Raw genomic sequence first — 14187 nt, 5'->3', positions numbered from 1 at the left:
CAACTTCTTCCTGAAGGTCTTTTGCAGTTCTAGCAAGCCTAGAAACAACTGTCTCTGTCTTCCAGACCTTCTCTTGACCTCCACTGTTTATGTTAACTGGAATTTCATAATAAAATTTCAACCTGATGAAATGCCAACCTTAAAATGCTTTGCTATCTTCTTACAGCCTTCTTTAACTCCTTTGTGGGCCCCATCCATTTTAATTTTCAGAGTATTAGGCAGCTACTTAGAAGAACCCATGGCTGCTGCTTTTTTGTGACAAGGTTAGAGGACTCGGGGTATTTATAAAGCTTTGAAATTTGCATCCCTTGGCCTTTCCTAATGATGATTGCGAACAAGCCTTAACCCTAACAGGCTAGACTGTGGCTCTCATGCATGTCACAGCTACTCAGAATTGCTTCAATAAAATATTACTGAACTTTATGACGACACAAAGCGGTTCTTTAATATTTTTATTTTACAGTGTGAGGAAAAAAAAAAAAACTAAAAACAGAAAAATATAAGAGTACAACAAAATGAATCCTATACAGAATGCCCCCTTCTATACATCCAACTCTTCAGAACATCCAGAATTAAAACGTGATGTAGCGCGCCTTTCTCTATACAAACCTAAAAACATACATTTTTTGAGATTGAGTAACCTTTTAGTAGGGCCAGAATCACAAAATATCAACTATGCAAAACAGCATCTCAAACTCGGACACATAGGGGTATGCCTGTGGAAGACTACTGCATCATTCAAACAGAATCTCAAGACTATTAAAATCTATGTAGAGTCACAGGTTTAGGACTCATGCATACGACTATTTTTTGGCCTTGTGCGATCCGCATTTTTTTTTTGCAGATTGCACACAGACCCATTCATCTCTATGGGTCTCATGAAGACTGTGAGATGCACACGGACCGCATCAGATTTGCTGCTCGTCTTCAACTTGTGTGATATAACCCTGAACATACAGGTTATGCCTTGCACTTTAGATAACTGAGTAACCTCCCATAAACAAATGCTCAGATCAACAAGCAATTGTATTACCATATGGAGACACAGTAGATTGTCTGTTGATCGGCTCACAATTATCTACTCTATATGGCCAGCGCAAGACTGTGGAAACAGTGCTTAAATGATGAGTATACTTGCTCTTTGTATCGATTGAAGGACCCACTATTTACCATGCCTGCATTAGTATGTTGGGTGCATTCCGCACTAGGCTTGGCTACAATTCAGCAGCTCTCATTTATTAAACAGTAAGAGAAACAAGGTTCCCATTCTAACTCGCAAGACTTCCAGATCTTATTTTTTATGTATAAATAGCTGATGAAGTAGCTTCTGCCTTTGAGCGAAAGCCCATATGGTACATAATGTTTCTGACAATAGTCTTAAAATCTGTGTCCATACATATTCCTATGCGTTGTGAGAAACGCTCAAGGCGAAGTAGTGAAACAGTGTATGGTTGGCACAATGACCACAGTACAATACTGATTGTTTTCTTGAAGTCACGGCTTGCAGTTAGCACTAGTGATACTGAGCTGTTCATGATCTTGATCAAGGCATAAATTAGCATACTCTAGCTAAAAACAAAACACCGTAGCCTTTAATAAAAATTTAGATACATTTAAAAAGTAGCGGATAACTGGCTAAATTATTAATGTCCTCTATATTACTCCTAAATCCAATTCTAACATTTATTATTAGGTTTCATTGATATTACACCTAGAAATTATGATAGATAGGGACATCTCCGGCTTGTGTCTACAGTGGGGCCATTACTGGTAGGACACTATTTTGAATGAGGATGGAAGTACGTGACACTTAATCTTATAACTATACATGTCCCCAACCAATCTACACGTTTATTAAAATAAAATTAAAAATGCATCTACCTTGTGATTTATCTACATGTTTTACAACTGAAAAGCAAATACTAGTCTTGTAAAATCTCCCCCTAAGACTCATGGAAGCAACCCTGAGCAAGTGGCAGCGGAGAAGAGTTATGGCAAAGTATTAAAAAAAAAGGCATCAAACACTACTACTTCAAGGTAAAGCATGTAAAGAGAGTTAACTTAAAGACAGCAGCTTTAAGATTCTTAATAGCATGAATGTCTTATTTTGCACTGTTCTCTATTGTGTGCTGCAATCTTTACAGTGACCTCAAAAATGTAAGTATTCCAGTGGTTGGACCTTTGAGAACACCCCCCCCCCCCAATTCCTCTTGGGCATAATGATAGGAGATGAAGCTATCCCACATTACAAGTTATAATGTGCCATGGAGGGCTTTTTAGGATAATACAATGCATTAGAGATACATAGAGGTGGAACTGTAAAGAACTGTTCTGTAGTCTGCCTGGCTTTGGAGAGATCAAGAGCAACGAAAGGAGAAAAAACAATTACAGAATATGCTGAAGAAAAAGGTAACATTAGATACCTAAATATCCCTTGTGATCTCGGGTTAGTGTATTCAGCTGTATGCTACTACAAAATAAGCAACCCTGCAAATCTTTTACACAAGTATATGAATTGTAAGTATAAAATAAGAAAAGGCAAAGTGATCAGAAAAAGGGATAATACAAATCTGGCGATAGGAGAGAAAGAAAGACAGGTACAGACATCTTATCTCTCATGTGAAATCTGGGTTTGTGGTTTAGTTTCCTAATTAGCTCTGCTAAAATGCCTTCCCCTCAGACAGAGCGGGGCTGATCACATGTCCCCAGCGTCACGGCTTCTCAGCAGGTCACCTCCGTGAATGTTCCTGTTGGTCCTCCCCCCGACTCGCTGCTCTGTGACAGGGTACGAGAGCGTGAGCGATTCCCCTCGCTGGATAGAGAGGCGGTGCGGGAGCGAGACAGACGAGTCATGCAGGAGGATGCCACTGCAATGAGAAAAACACAACAGAATGAGAGAAGGAATGGACAGAAGAAACAAGGTTCTTTACTTCAGGTTTATCCAAAGCACTTGACCACCGCTTCACAATTCTGCTAAATACGCAGGAAAAAACAAAAAGGTGTGAACTGTTTTTTTTTGTTTTTTTTTATGAGCTCTCCTCTTAAAGGTAAAGCATTTTAAGAAAAAAAGTGACAACACAGTGACAAAACTAACATGACGTGGTGCAGCTGTGGGATTTTGTAAACTACAGGTCAGCAGTCTAAAGTAGGATAGCCATGCTTAGGTAACAGGTCAAAGGGTCGTCGGCCAATAAATAAAAGATCCTCCATAGTCCAAACAAGCTGCAATGAGTTCAGCTCATCTGACCAAAAAAAGATTGTAGCTAGGTATTAAGGTATAAGCTCACACAAAATATAAAAGTACATTGTAAGCACACAAAAGGTGAGGCGAGTGTCATGCCCAAGCACCTGGACAGAAGCTGGGTGACAAGAGGCAGCAAGGGTGCAAGGGCTAAGAGCAGTGAAGGAGGATGGAAAAATTGATAGGTTCTTCAAAGATACTTCACCCCATACTGCGCTTCTTATCCAGAATGTGGGGGACTGGGAAGAAGAAACAGCAAGACAAATGAAAACTCCTGGATGTGCTGAGAACATCAGTAAGCACTTGGCCAGTATTTAGAGCCTGTGGGGTTGGACAGGCATCAATAGGGTTCTTACAGGATAAAACATCCATACCTCTGGTAAAGGCTCATCAGACAGGTCTTTAGGGTTTTGACATTGCAGTGGACTATGATAAAGTGTGGAATTTTAGGTGGCCTTGTGAAGAAGCCACTTATAGATTCAGGATGTAGGGAATACTTTTTTGGAAACTAGTCTCCATACTTGAATTATTGACCTCTATAGTATATCCTCTTTACAAACTTTATAGCAACTAACCAGACTGATGGTTACGTATGTCATCACAAGTCACCTCCAGCAGCAGCCAGAGCAAGTCCAGTTGAGGTTGAAGCCAGTATACTTCATTCCACTGTACATGTACCAGATGTGCTGGAGTTGCCTTGAGCTGGTCATAGTGATGCTTCAGAGAAGCAGCCTCACCCCAATGAGACCCTACAGTTCATTTGAATATTGCTTTGGTGCTTTATATACTCTTGATGGGTTCCCTTTAAATATTCAACTAGTACCAAGTCTGGATTTCCACATTGTTCAGGTTTTCTGATGCAGTTCTGAACACCTCCCCATCACACACTGGACTATTACAACGTGGTAAGCAGCCCGTTGCTGTACATCATGTAGACGGCAAGGCACTGGAGCTGTGCCCTTCCATCTGCTGCAGAAGCCAGGTGTTATAGCATCCCCCACATGATCATGTTGTAAGGTGCCAGTGATTATTATTAAAGCTGAAAGCCCAACAACGGCCTCCAGGTCCACCAAGTATAGAAACCTATTAGGCTCTGTGCATTATGTAAAGATAGGTTCACGTTTGCGTTTAACGGATCCTGCAGGCAGTTTCAGCCAGTTAGTCCAGATACTGCTGTTCACTACAGGACCCCATTGACTATAATGGGATCCAGCAACACAAAAACTGGTGCATGCCATGTTTTTGTCTGGCCAAAATCCACAATTTCACCGCCCGGATCCTATTATAGTCAGTGGGTCCGGCAGTGAACGGCAGTATCTGGCTTAGCCAGATCTGGTTAACTCCAGCCGACTGTTCTTTGCTGAAACAGCCTGCTGGATCTGTTAAACACAAATGTGAACCAACCCCTAGCAATCAAAGGATCAGATGTTTAAGTTGCCTTTTGGGAGGTAAAAACATAGTATATTAAAAAACAAACAAACAAAAAAAAAAACCCCCCCCAAATTTTTTTTAAATAAAAATAAATAATAAAATGCATGAATTTTGCCTCCCAAAAGAATTCATATACTAGCAAAAATTGTACCAATAAAAACTACAACTCAGGATACTTTCAGACTAGCGTTAATATTTTCTGGTATTGAGATCAGTCATAGAGTCTCAATACTGGAAAAAACGCTTCAGTTTTCTCGCTATTCATTGTCAATGGGGACAAAATGTAACTGAACAGAACAGAGTGCTCCAAAATGCATTCCGTTCCGTTCTCATACCGGAAAGCAAGTCCTGGAATGTGGAGCAAGACAGATCAGTGATGACCCACAATGCTAGTCAAAAACTGAATAGAAAACTGATCCGTCCCCCATTGACTTTCAATGGAGTTCATGACGGATCCGTCCTTGCTATGTTAAAGGGGTTCTGCAGTTTTTTTAAACTGATCTATCCTCTGGATAGATCATCAGCATCAGATTGGCAGGGGTCCGACAACCGGGACCCCTGCTGATCAGCTGTTTAAAAACGCAGCGGCGCTGGCAGTAGCGCCGCGGCCTTTTAGTCATTTACCGCGGGCCCAGTGATGTCACGGCTAGTATCAATGGCCTGGGTAGGGCTAAGCTCTGTTCACTTGAATGGAGCTTAGCCCCGCCCAGGCCATTGATACTAATCGTGATGTCACTGGGCCTGCGGTAAACAGTGAGAAGGCCACCGCGCTACTGCCAGCACTGCTGCCTTCTCAAACAGCTAATCGGCAGGGGTCCCGGGTGTCGGAGCCCCACCGATCAGATGCTGATGATCTATCCAGAGGATAGATCAGTTTAAAAAACAAACAAACTGCAGAACCCCTTTACAGATAATACAACCGAATCCGTTCATAACGGATGCAGATGGTTGTATTATGAGTAACGGAAGTATTTTTTGCTGAACCCTACCGGATCCAGCAAAAACACTAGTGTGAAAGTAGCCTCACCCAGTATTCCATAGAATTGTAACACTGACAGGCAACTTATTAGGACACACCTCTGGTATGGTCTAATAGGCAGATATCAATGGCAAACATGGGGGTCTTTGTTAGTTCTTGACTGTCATGGTAACCAACGATGCCCCACAATTGTATTAAAGGGGGAAAAGTGGGAGGTTGGATGGGCTGAAAATGGTAGCTCCCTTACATGCCACTGTCACTATTGACTGCAGCATCTCTAAGGGGTTAAAGATTATAAATCAGAGGTTCCACTGATCATTGCCTAATATTACAGCGCCTCATTGTGCAGGCAGTTGTTTTGTCTATACAGTTATGCTCATCCTGATGTGGCAACTGCCGAAGAAAGGAAGATCATAACATAACACACAGCAAATCCTGAAAAAACTGCTTCCAAAAACCTGAGCGTGGAAATTCAGCCGAAATACCATACTTAGGGCTCATGTACACAAACGTATTTTCTTTCCGTGTCCGGAAAGTTTTTTTTGCGGACTGTATGCGGAACCATTCACTTCCAACGGGTCCACAAAAAAAAAAAGGAAGTTACTCCGTGTGCATGTCCGTTCCGTAAAAAAATAGAACATGTCCTAATATTGTCCACATCACGGACAAGGATAGTACTGTTCTATTAGGGGCCAGCTGTTCCTATGTAACCTCATGAACCGTATGTCTCGGAGGGCATACGGTCGTGTGCATGAGCCCTTATGCATAGGATTGCAATGAATCATTTTTTTTTTTTTTTTTTTTACAGGATCCAGTAAAAAAACGGATCCTGTTGCATCAGTTGTCTTCCGTTTGAGCCATTTCTGTCTGAGATTAAAAAAAAATTGACGGAAACAAAACTACTGCATGCAGGACTTTTTCCTCCTGTCGAAGGGTACTTTCACACTAGCATTAAAGTTTTCTGGTATTGAATTCAATCATAGTGGCTCAATAACGGAAAAAAACGCTTCAGTTTCTGAATGGAAAGCAATCCGTTCAGTATGCATCAGGATGTCTTCAGTTCAGTACCTCTTACGGTATTTGGCCGAAGAAAGTACCGCAGCATGCTGCAGTATTTTCTCCGACCAAAATTCCGGAGCACTTGGCAGAATGCCGGATCCGGCATGTGATTTCCATTGAAATGTATTAATGCTGCATCCGGTACCAAGTGTTCTGGAAAAACGGATCCGGTTTCCCAGTCTGCGCATGTGCAGGCCTTTAAAAATGCTAAAATATATACCGGACCTGTTTTTCCGGATGACACTGGAGAGACAGATCCGGTATTTCAATGCATTTGTCAGCAGAATCTGCATCCGGAAACAAATGCTATTAGTTTGCATACGGATTTCTGGATCTGGCATAATTTTAGCACTTCGCCACACAACGGCTAATAAGCCTTGCCTGCCGGAATCCTCTAACGCAGTGATCTGCAACAGCTGGAGAGCCGCAGTTTGCCTAACTACAACTCCCAGCATGCAAAGGCTGCCTACAGCTTTCAGCCTACAGCAGGGCATGGTGGGAGTTGTAGTTTTGCCACAGCTGGAGAGCCGCAGTTTGCCTATCACTGCTCTAACGCAAGTGTGAAAGTACCCTAAAGAACGGATTTCAGACGGAAATGGCTCAAACTGATGTCAACTGATGCAAGAGGATCCTGTTTTTTTTCTCCTTCTCTTCTTCTGACAGATCAGAAGAATGGAAAGCTAAAACGGTAATGTAAATGCACCCTGAATTATGCATTAATGGAAGTCAAAATCAGCTGGACTTTAAGACATATGGTTACCCAGATGGGAAATGTCTTCAAGACTTTTAATAGATTTATTTTGTCCAGCTAACAAAAATATACCTTAATTTAGGTGAATGAAAACCAATGGAAGGATTGTACTTTACTTTCTAATTGCAAAAATTAGGAGACTTAGGCCTCCTGCACACGACGTATCCATTTTGCAGTCAGCAAACCGCTTTTTTCTCAGTCCCATTTATAGAAATGGCAATTCTGGGCTCTATGTAATTGCACATATTCTAATGTATCTGACTAATATGTTAGATTTGCTGCTCTTCTCCTACAATGTTGGGGTTATGGGGGATTTTGTTATTGTATTTATTGAATACATTTGTATTTACTTTTACTTCAATAAAAATTATCCGATTTAAAAAAGAAAATGGCAATTCTTGTCCACAAAGCGGACAAGAATAGGACATGTTCTATAATCTGTGGGACGGGCATATGGATGCGAAAAGCATGTGGATGATATCTGTGTGCTGTCCATTTTGTCTGCAGACCCAGAAGAGAACAGCCATGGACACAAAACCCCCAAAAACTGTCACGGTAGAATCTTTATTCATCCCTAAACAAATCTTAAGTCAGTCTAGGGGCAAAAGAATGAGAGGACGTGACTCATGGTATTTGAGTCTATTCTCTTCTGATCCCAAATGGAAGAAGAATCCTTTCATTAAAGGGGTTCTCCGGGAATTAGGAAAATGAAAATACGTAAATATTACTTTATTATTATAAATATATTACCAAATACCTTTCATTAGTTATAATGGCAGTTTTGTCTAGGCCTGTCCTGATCACACACGAGGACAAGTTAGTTCACAACGCTGAAGTAAAAGGCTGCCTCATCCTCCTCTCTGCTTGTCAGGGATTATGATCCTGAATGCAGTTTAATATGATAGATGAATCTCTGTGGGAACAGAGAGGACGGACAGGATAGACTGTGGTAATGGAGGCTGCATACAAGTGCTGCTGCTCATTAGCCACATCTGCTCATGATCTCCATTCCTACAGAGATTCAGCTAAAGATCTTATCATCTGTATTCAGGATCATAATGCCCGACAAACAGAGCAGAGAGGAGGATGAGGCAGCTCTTTATCTCAATGTTGTGAAGTAACTTGTCCTCCTGTGTGATTAGAACAGTTTTTGTGTGTACTAATAGGACAGCGGCCATTTAGTTTCTTCTAATCATTGCTCCGTAGACAAAACGAGCCTTTATAACTAATGTAAGGTATTTGGGAATATATTTATAATTAAAGGGGTTGCCCGGGTTCAGAGCTGAACCCAGACATACCCTTATTTTCACCCAGGCAGCGCCCCTGAGGCTACCATCGGAGCATCTCATGCTCCGATGCGCTCCCTTGCCCTGCGCTAAATCGCAGTGTGTTCGGTGACGTCACACGGCACTGATAGGTGGGCTTTAGTGCTGCCCTAGCCGTTTTACTGGCTAGGGCAGTGCTAAATCCCGCCCATCAGTGCCGGTGACGTCACCAGGCTTCCTGGCAGCCCCATGGAGAGCCCCGGTACGTCACCGGATCTCCAAATCTCACATAGTTTAGTATACGGCGCAGTGAGGAAGCCGGCAGCTGGTGAGAGCCCTTCACTCACTGCACCCAATACTGAATGCGACGGTGCAGGCGTGAGATTTACATGGCAGACAGGGCTGGCAGTAGGAGACCAACGCTGCCTGGCTCTGTCAATCTAGTGTAGCAGGGCATGGCCAGAGGTGGGAGAACGGAGCCTCTAGGAGCAGGGGCAACGCCCCCCTCTCTGCACCTAGAGGCTAATTAGCATATATTTTTTAAAAATGTATATTTCTGGAGTAACAGGGGCATAGATAAAAGTAGGAATAGGCTAGTTAGGTTTAGCTGACATTAGCACACCGCTAATGTCAGCTAGCTTAATAGGGTTAAATCTGGTGACAAAGTATTTTCAATTTCTTACTTCCCAGAGAACTCCTGGGAAAAACCTGCTCGTGTGTGTTCCCATTGTTACGCATTTAAACAAAGAGTGATGTACATATCCTCACAGTGTGCATCTGGATGCAATTAAGGATAATCTAGCACAGGAAAACCAAAGCAAAGTAATCCTTTTGTCTGGATACATGATGTCCTCTATGTAGCCATCTAGCTTTTATACCAAATATTGCAACCTAGATACATCTGGGTGTATCCTGTCTTATAAAGGATTCAGAAAATAAATTGCTCAGTATTCAAAGTGTTTCTATATCTGTACCTAATGGCGCTCTATCCCATCACTCCTGGTGTAGGTCCTATGTGTATCCACACTATGTATAATGGGAGTAGGCACTCTCCAGCCCTCCTGCAAACTCTGATTCGGCCATCATTAGTGCCAAGGTAGAAAAGTGCTTTGCTATTCATTACTAAAAAACTCCTTGGAATGCACTTAGTGTGTGCACATAATGGAGAGCACTGCAGGAGAAGTCCTCTCAAAGTCCACAGGGTATGGACTGGAAGTCAGCAGCAGTCCTATTCATGTAGTACTGCACTTTATACCACTTCCCAGCTCTGGATCAAGGCTCATGAACACTGAGGGGCCTGAGCGTACATATTCAGAACCTGCAGAAAATGGCTGCGTAGCCAGCTGTTTGCAGTCTGAACTCCAAAGAGAAATTATAGACACCGCAGTCCGTAGTCAATAGAAAGTGAAACTCATGACCATTCTATTTCTTGGCTGTCAGTCCTTTGTTTTTGGAGAGATTCCACCAGTGACAGTACATCTGCTTTTGCAACTCTAAACCAGAACTACCATTATACCATGAACTACCATTATGTACATTTTGAAGGTTTTACATTGATTAGTTACCAAGTTAATGGGGTTGTGTCATCTCAGACTTTGAGGACATATCACTAGGATATGCCACCCATGTCAGATAGGTGCAGATCTCAGAGGTGGGACCCGCACCTATCTGCAGAACGTGCCCAAAGTGAAGGAGGGCGCACCGAACATGAGTGGCATGCTCTCCATTCATTTCTATGGGAGTCCCGAAAACTGCCAAGCGAGCGTGCTCTGCTGTTTTCAGAAGTCCCATAGAAGAGAAAGGAGGACGGACGCACATGGGTGCCTACTCTCCGCTCATTTGGGGGGTCCCCTTACTGGAGATTGGTGTGGGTCCCAGAGATGGCCACCAATGTCTAAGATGAGACTGCATGTTTATATAGAAGAAATAACAGACTTATCATGAAACTAATGCAAGGTTTGCCATGGGAGAAAGTCATAGCAAACCAAAGCGCAGAGTCAGCAGAAATTATATGATGTGAAGTTTTTCAATATAGGGGAGACCTTAATTATATGTGTTCTCATATAAGTACACAAGTAGTTTATAATAAAAAACAAAACAAAAAAACAACTGTTTTCTCCATTAAACGCCATCATTTACACGTTTCATTGCATCATGAGCTAGACTTTTATATTGGAGCAGAAGGCTGCAGCATTCATTATGTTGTATTTCAGTGAACCATTTATATGTATGAGTAATTGAAACTTGACTAGAGCGGGAACAGACCAACATCTGTCCTGGAACACAGCTTAGCTGATAAGTCTGCAGAACATGCAATTGCTTCTAAAGCCACCATTTGAAGAGGACAGCTGTGAGGCTCGCCTACTTTAGAGGACACCATGTGTAGTCAGTGCCGAGCACAGAGACGTCAATACTTACTGTAGCCCATTCCCTGCACAAAGTACTTGAAAGCCTCCGCGAGTTTTCCAGGCTATAATAGCATGGAAAGAATAATAAAAAGTCAGAATGTTTCATTCTACAACATTAGCTAATGAGACTAGTAACATATAGTGTATTATTATTGTGATGCTATTCAGTACATGGGTGTAGAAGAGTGCAACGATGTAGAAAATAAAAATTAGATATAGAAAAATACAGGGGCACATCTATTAAAGGGTTTCTGTCATCAGAAAAATCGTTATGCATCTGGCTGACATTAGCGATGTGCTAATGTCAGCAGTACAGACCGGTATGCTTTATAACTCCCTGCCTGCCACCGATCCCTCAAAATAAAATACTTTTATAATATGCTAATGAGCCTCTAGGTGCTAGTGGGGCGTTGCTGCAGCACCTAGAGCCTCAGTCTTCTCACCCTTTGGCACGCCCATGTCCAGTTGATTGACGTCCTAGTTCTCCTCAGTGCCCTGTAAATTCTGCGTCTGCGCCATCCTGTTTCGGATTCGGCGCAGGCGCAGTAAGTGGAGCCGGCAGCAGGAGAGCGTCCTTCACTCACTGCGCCGAATACTAAATGGGACGGTGCAGGATTTTCGGGGCACTGAGGAGAACTAGGACGTCAATCAACTGGACATGGGCGTGCCAAAGGGTGAGAAGACTGAGCCTCTAGGTGCTGCAGCAATGCCCCACTAGCATAGAACTAGGATAGAACTGAGCATGTGCGACCATATAAAAAATTATAATCAGACATTATATAAAACATGACAATCTCTTTCTAGCAAAAACTAGAACCAGCCAAGTACCTCACGTGGATCGAGAGCTCCTCCGATTCATTACTTCAATTGCAGCTCAGGAGGAGTGTACTTTCTACTGCAGCTCTCTCCCCGTCACTGCTCAGGAGGAGGAGTGTACTTTCTACTGCAGCTCTCTCCCCGTCACTGCTCAGGAGGAGGAGTGTACTTTCTACTGCAGCTCTCTCCCCGTCACCGCTCAGGAGGAGGAGTGTACTTTCTACTGCAGCTCTCTCCCCGTCACCGCTCAGGAGGAGGAGTGTACTTTCTACTGCAGCTCTCTCCCCATCACCGCTCAGGAGGAGGAGTGTACTTTCTACTGCAGCTCTCTCCCAGTCACCGCTCAGGAGGAGGAGTGTACTTTCTACTGCAGCTCTCTCCCCATCATCGCTCAGGAGGAGGAGTGTACTTTCTACTGCAGCTCTCTCCCCATCACCGCTCAGGAGGAAGAGTGTACTTTCTACTGCAGCTCTCTCCCCATCACCGCTCAGGAGGAGGAGTGTACTTTCTACTGCAGCTCTCTCCCCGTCACCGCTCAGGAGGAGGAGTGTACTTTCTACTGCAGCTCTCTCCCCATCATCGCTCAGGAGGAGGAGTGTACTTTCTACTGCAGCTCTCTCCCCATCATCGCTCAGGAGGAGGAGTGTACTTTCTACTGCAGCTCTCTCCCCGTCACCGCTCAGGAGGAGGAGTGTACTTTCTACTGCAGCTCTCTCCCCATCATCTCTCAGGAGGAGGAGTGTACTTTCTACTGCAGCTCTCTCCCCGTCACCGCTCAGGAGGAGGAGTGTACTTTCTACTGCAGCTCTCTCCCCATCACCGCTCAGGAGGAGGAGTGTACTTTCTACTGCAGCTCTCTCCCCGTCACCGCTCAGGAGGAGGAGTGTACTTTCTACTGCAGCTCTCTCCCCATCATCGCTCAGGAGGAGGAGTGTACTTTCTACTGCAGCTCTCTCCCCATCATCGCTCAGGAGGAGGAGTGTACTTTCTACTGCAGCTCTCTCCCCGTCACCGCTCAGGAGGAGGAGTGTACTTTCTACTGCAGCTCTCTCCCCGTCACCGCTCAGGAGGAGGAGTGTACTTTCTACTGCAGCTCTCTCCCCATCATCGCTCAGGAGGAGGAGTGTACTTTCTACTGCAGCTCTCTCCCCGTCACCGCTCAGGAGGAGGAGTGTACTTTCTACTGCAGCTCTCTCCCCGTCACCGCTCAGGAGGAGGAGTGTACTTTCTACTGCAGCTCTCTCCCCATCATCGCTCAGGAGGAGGAGTGTACTTTCTACTGCAGCTCTCTCCCCGTCACCGCTCAGGAGGAGGAGTGTACTTTCTACTGCAGCTCTCTCCCCGTCACCGCTCAGGAGGAGGAGTGTACTTTCTACTGCAGCTCTCTCCCCGTCACCGCTCAGGAGGAGGAGTGTACTTTCTACTGCAGCTCTCTCCCCGTCACTGCTCAGGAGGAGGAGTGTACTTTCTACTGCAGCTCTCTCCCAGTCACTGCTCAGGAGGAGGAGTGTACTTTCTACTGCAGCTCTCTCCCCGTCACTGCTCAGGAGGAGGAGTGTACTTTCTACTGCAGCTCTCTCCCCGTCACTGCTCAGGAGGAGGAGTGTACTTTCTACTGCACTCTCTCCCCGTCACTGCTCAGGAGGAGGAGTGTACTTTCTACTGCAGCTCTCTCCCCGTCACTGCTCAGGAGGAGGAGTGTACTTTCTACTGCAGCTCTCTCCCCGTCACTGCTCAGGAGGAGGAGTGTACTTTCTACTGCAGCTCTCTCCCAGTCACTGCTCAGGAGGAGGAGTGTACTTTCTACTGCAGCTCTCTCCCTGTCACTGCTCAGGAGGAGGAGTGTACTTTCTACTGCAGCTCTCTCCCCGTCACTGCTCAGGAGGAGGAGTGTACTTTCCACTGCAGCTCTCTCCCTGTCACTGCTCAGGAGGAGAAGTTTACTTTCTACTGCAGCTCTCTCCCAGTCACTGCTCAGGAGGAGGAGTGTACTTTCCACTGCAGCTCTCTCCCTGTCACTGCTCAGGAGGAGGAGTGTACTTTCTACTGCAGCTCTCTCCCCGTCACTGCTCAGGAGGAGGAGTGTACTTTCTACTGCAGCTCTCTCCCAGTCACTGCTCAGGAGGAGAAGTGTACTTTCTACTGCAGCTCTCTCCCCGTCACTGCTCAGGAGGAGGAGTGTACTTTCTACTGCAGCTCTCTCCCCGTCACTGCTCAGGAGGAGGAGTGTACTTTCT

The 14187-nt window shown here is 44.5% G+C and overlaps 1 protein-coding gene across 2 annotated transcripts in view; it reads right to left on the bottom strand.

Moving 5' to 3' along the window:
- Positions 1-438: 438 nt before the first annotated feature.
- Positions 439-14187, bottom strand: part of LOC122924240 (protein NDRG2) — a 47427-nt gene continuing 33678 nt past the window's right edge. The window contains exons 15-17 of one of the 2 annotated variants that reach the window (XM_044275173.1): positions 11145-11196; positions 3447-3480; positions 439-2867 (exon numbers count right to left, since the gene is read on the bottom strand). In XM_044275173.1, coding sequence (XP_044131108.1) covers positions 2696-2867; positions 3447-3480; positions 11145-11196 — 258 coding nt within the window. In that variant the 3' untranslated portion in view covers positions 439-2695. The remainder of the gene's footprint in view (positions 2868-3446; positions 3481-11144; positions 11197-14187) is intronic. The other variant, XM_044275180.1, reaches the window with a different exon arrangement.

The sequence above is a fragment of the Bufo gargarizans genome, chromosome 1 (genome assembly GCF_014858855.1).
Source record: "Bufo gargarizans isolate SCDJY-AF-19 chromosome 1, ASM1485885v1, whole genome shotgun sequence".
In the NCBI taxonomy this organism is placed as follows: Eukaryota; Metazoa; Chordata; class Amphibia; order Anura; family Bufonidae; genus Bufo; species Bufo gargarizans.
This window is presented reverse-complemented; position numbering and strand designations above follow the sequence as displayed.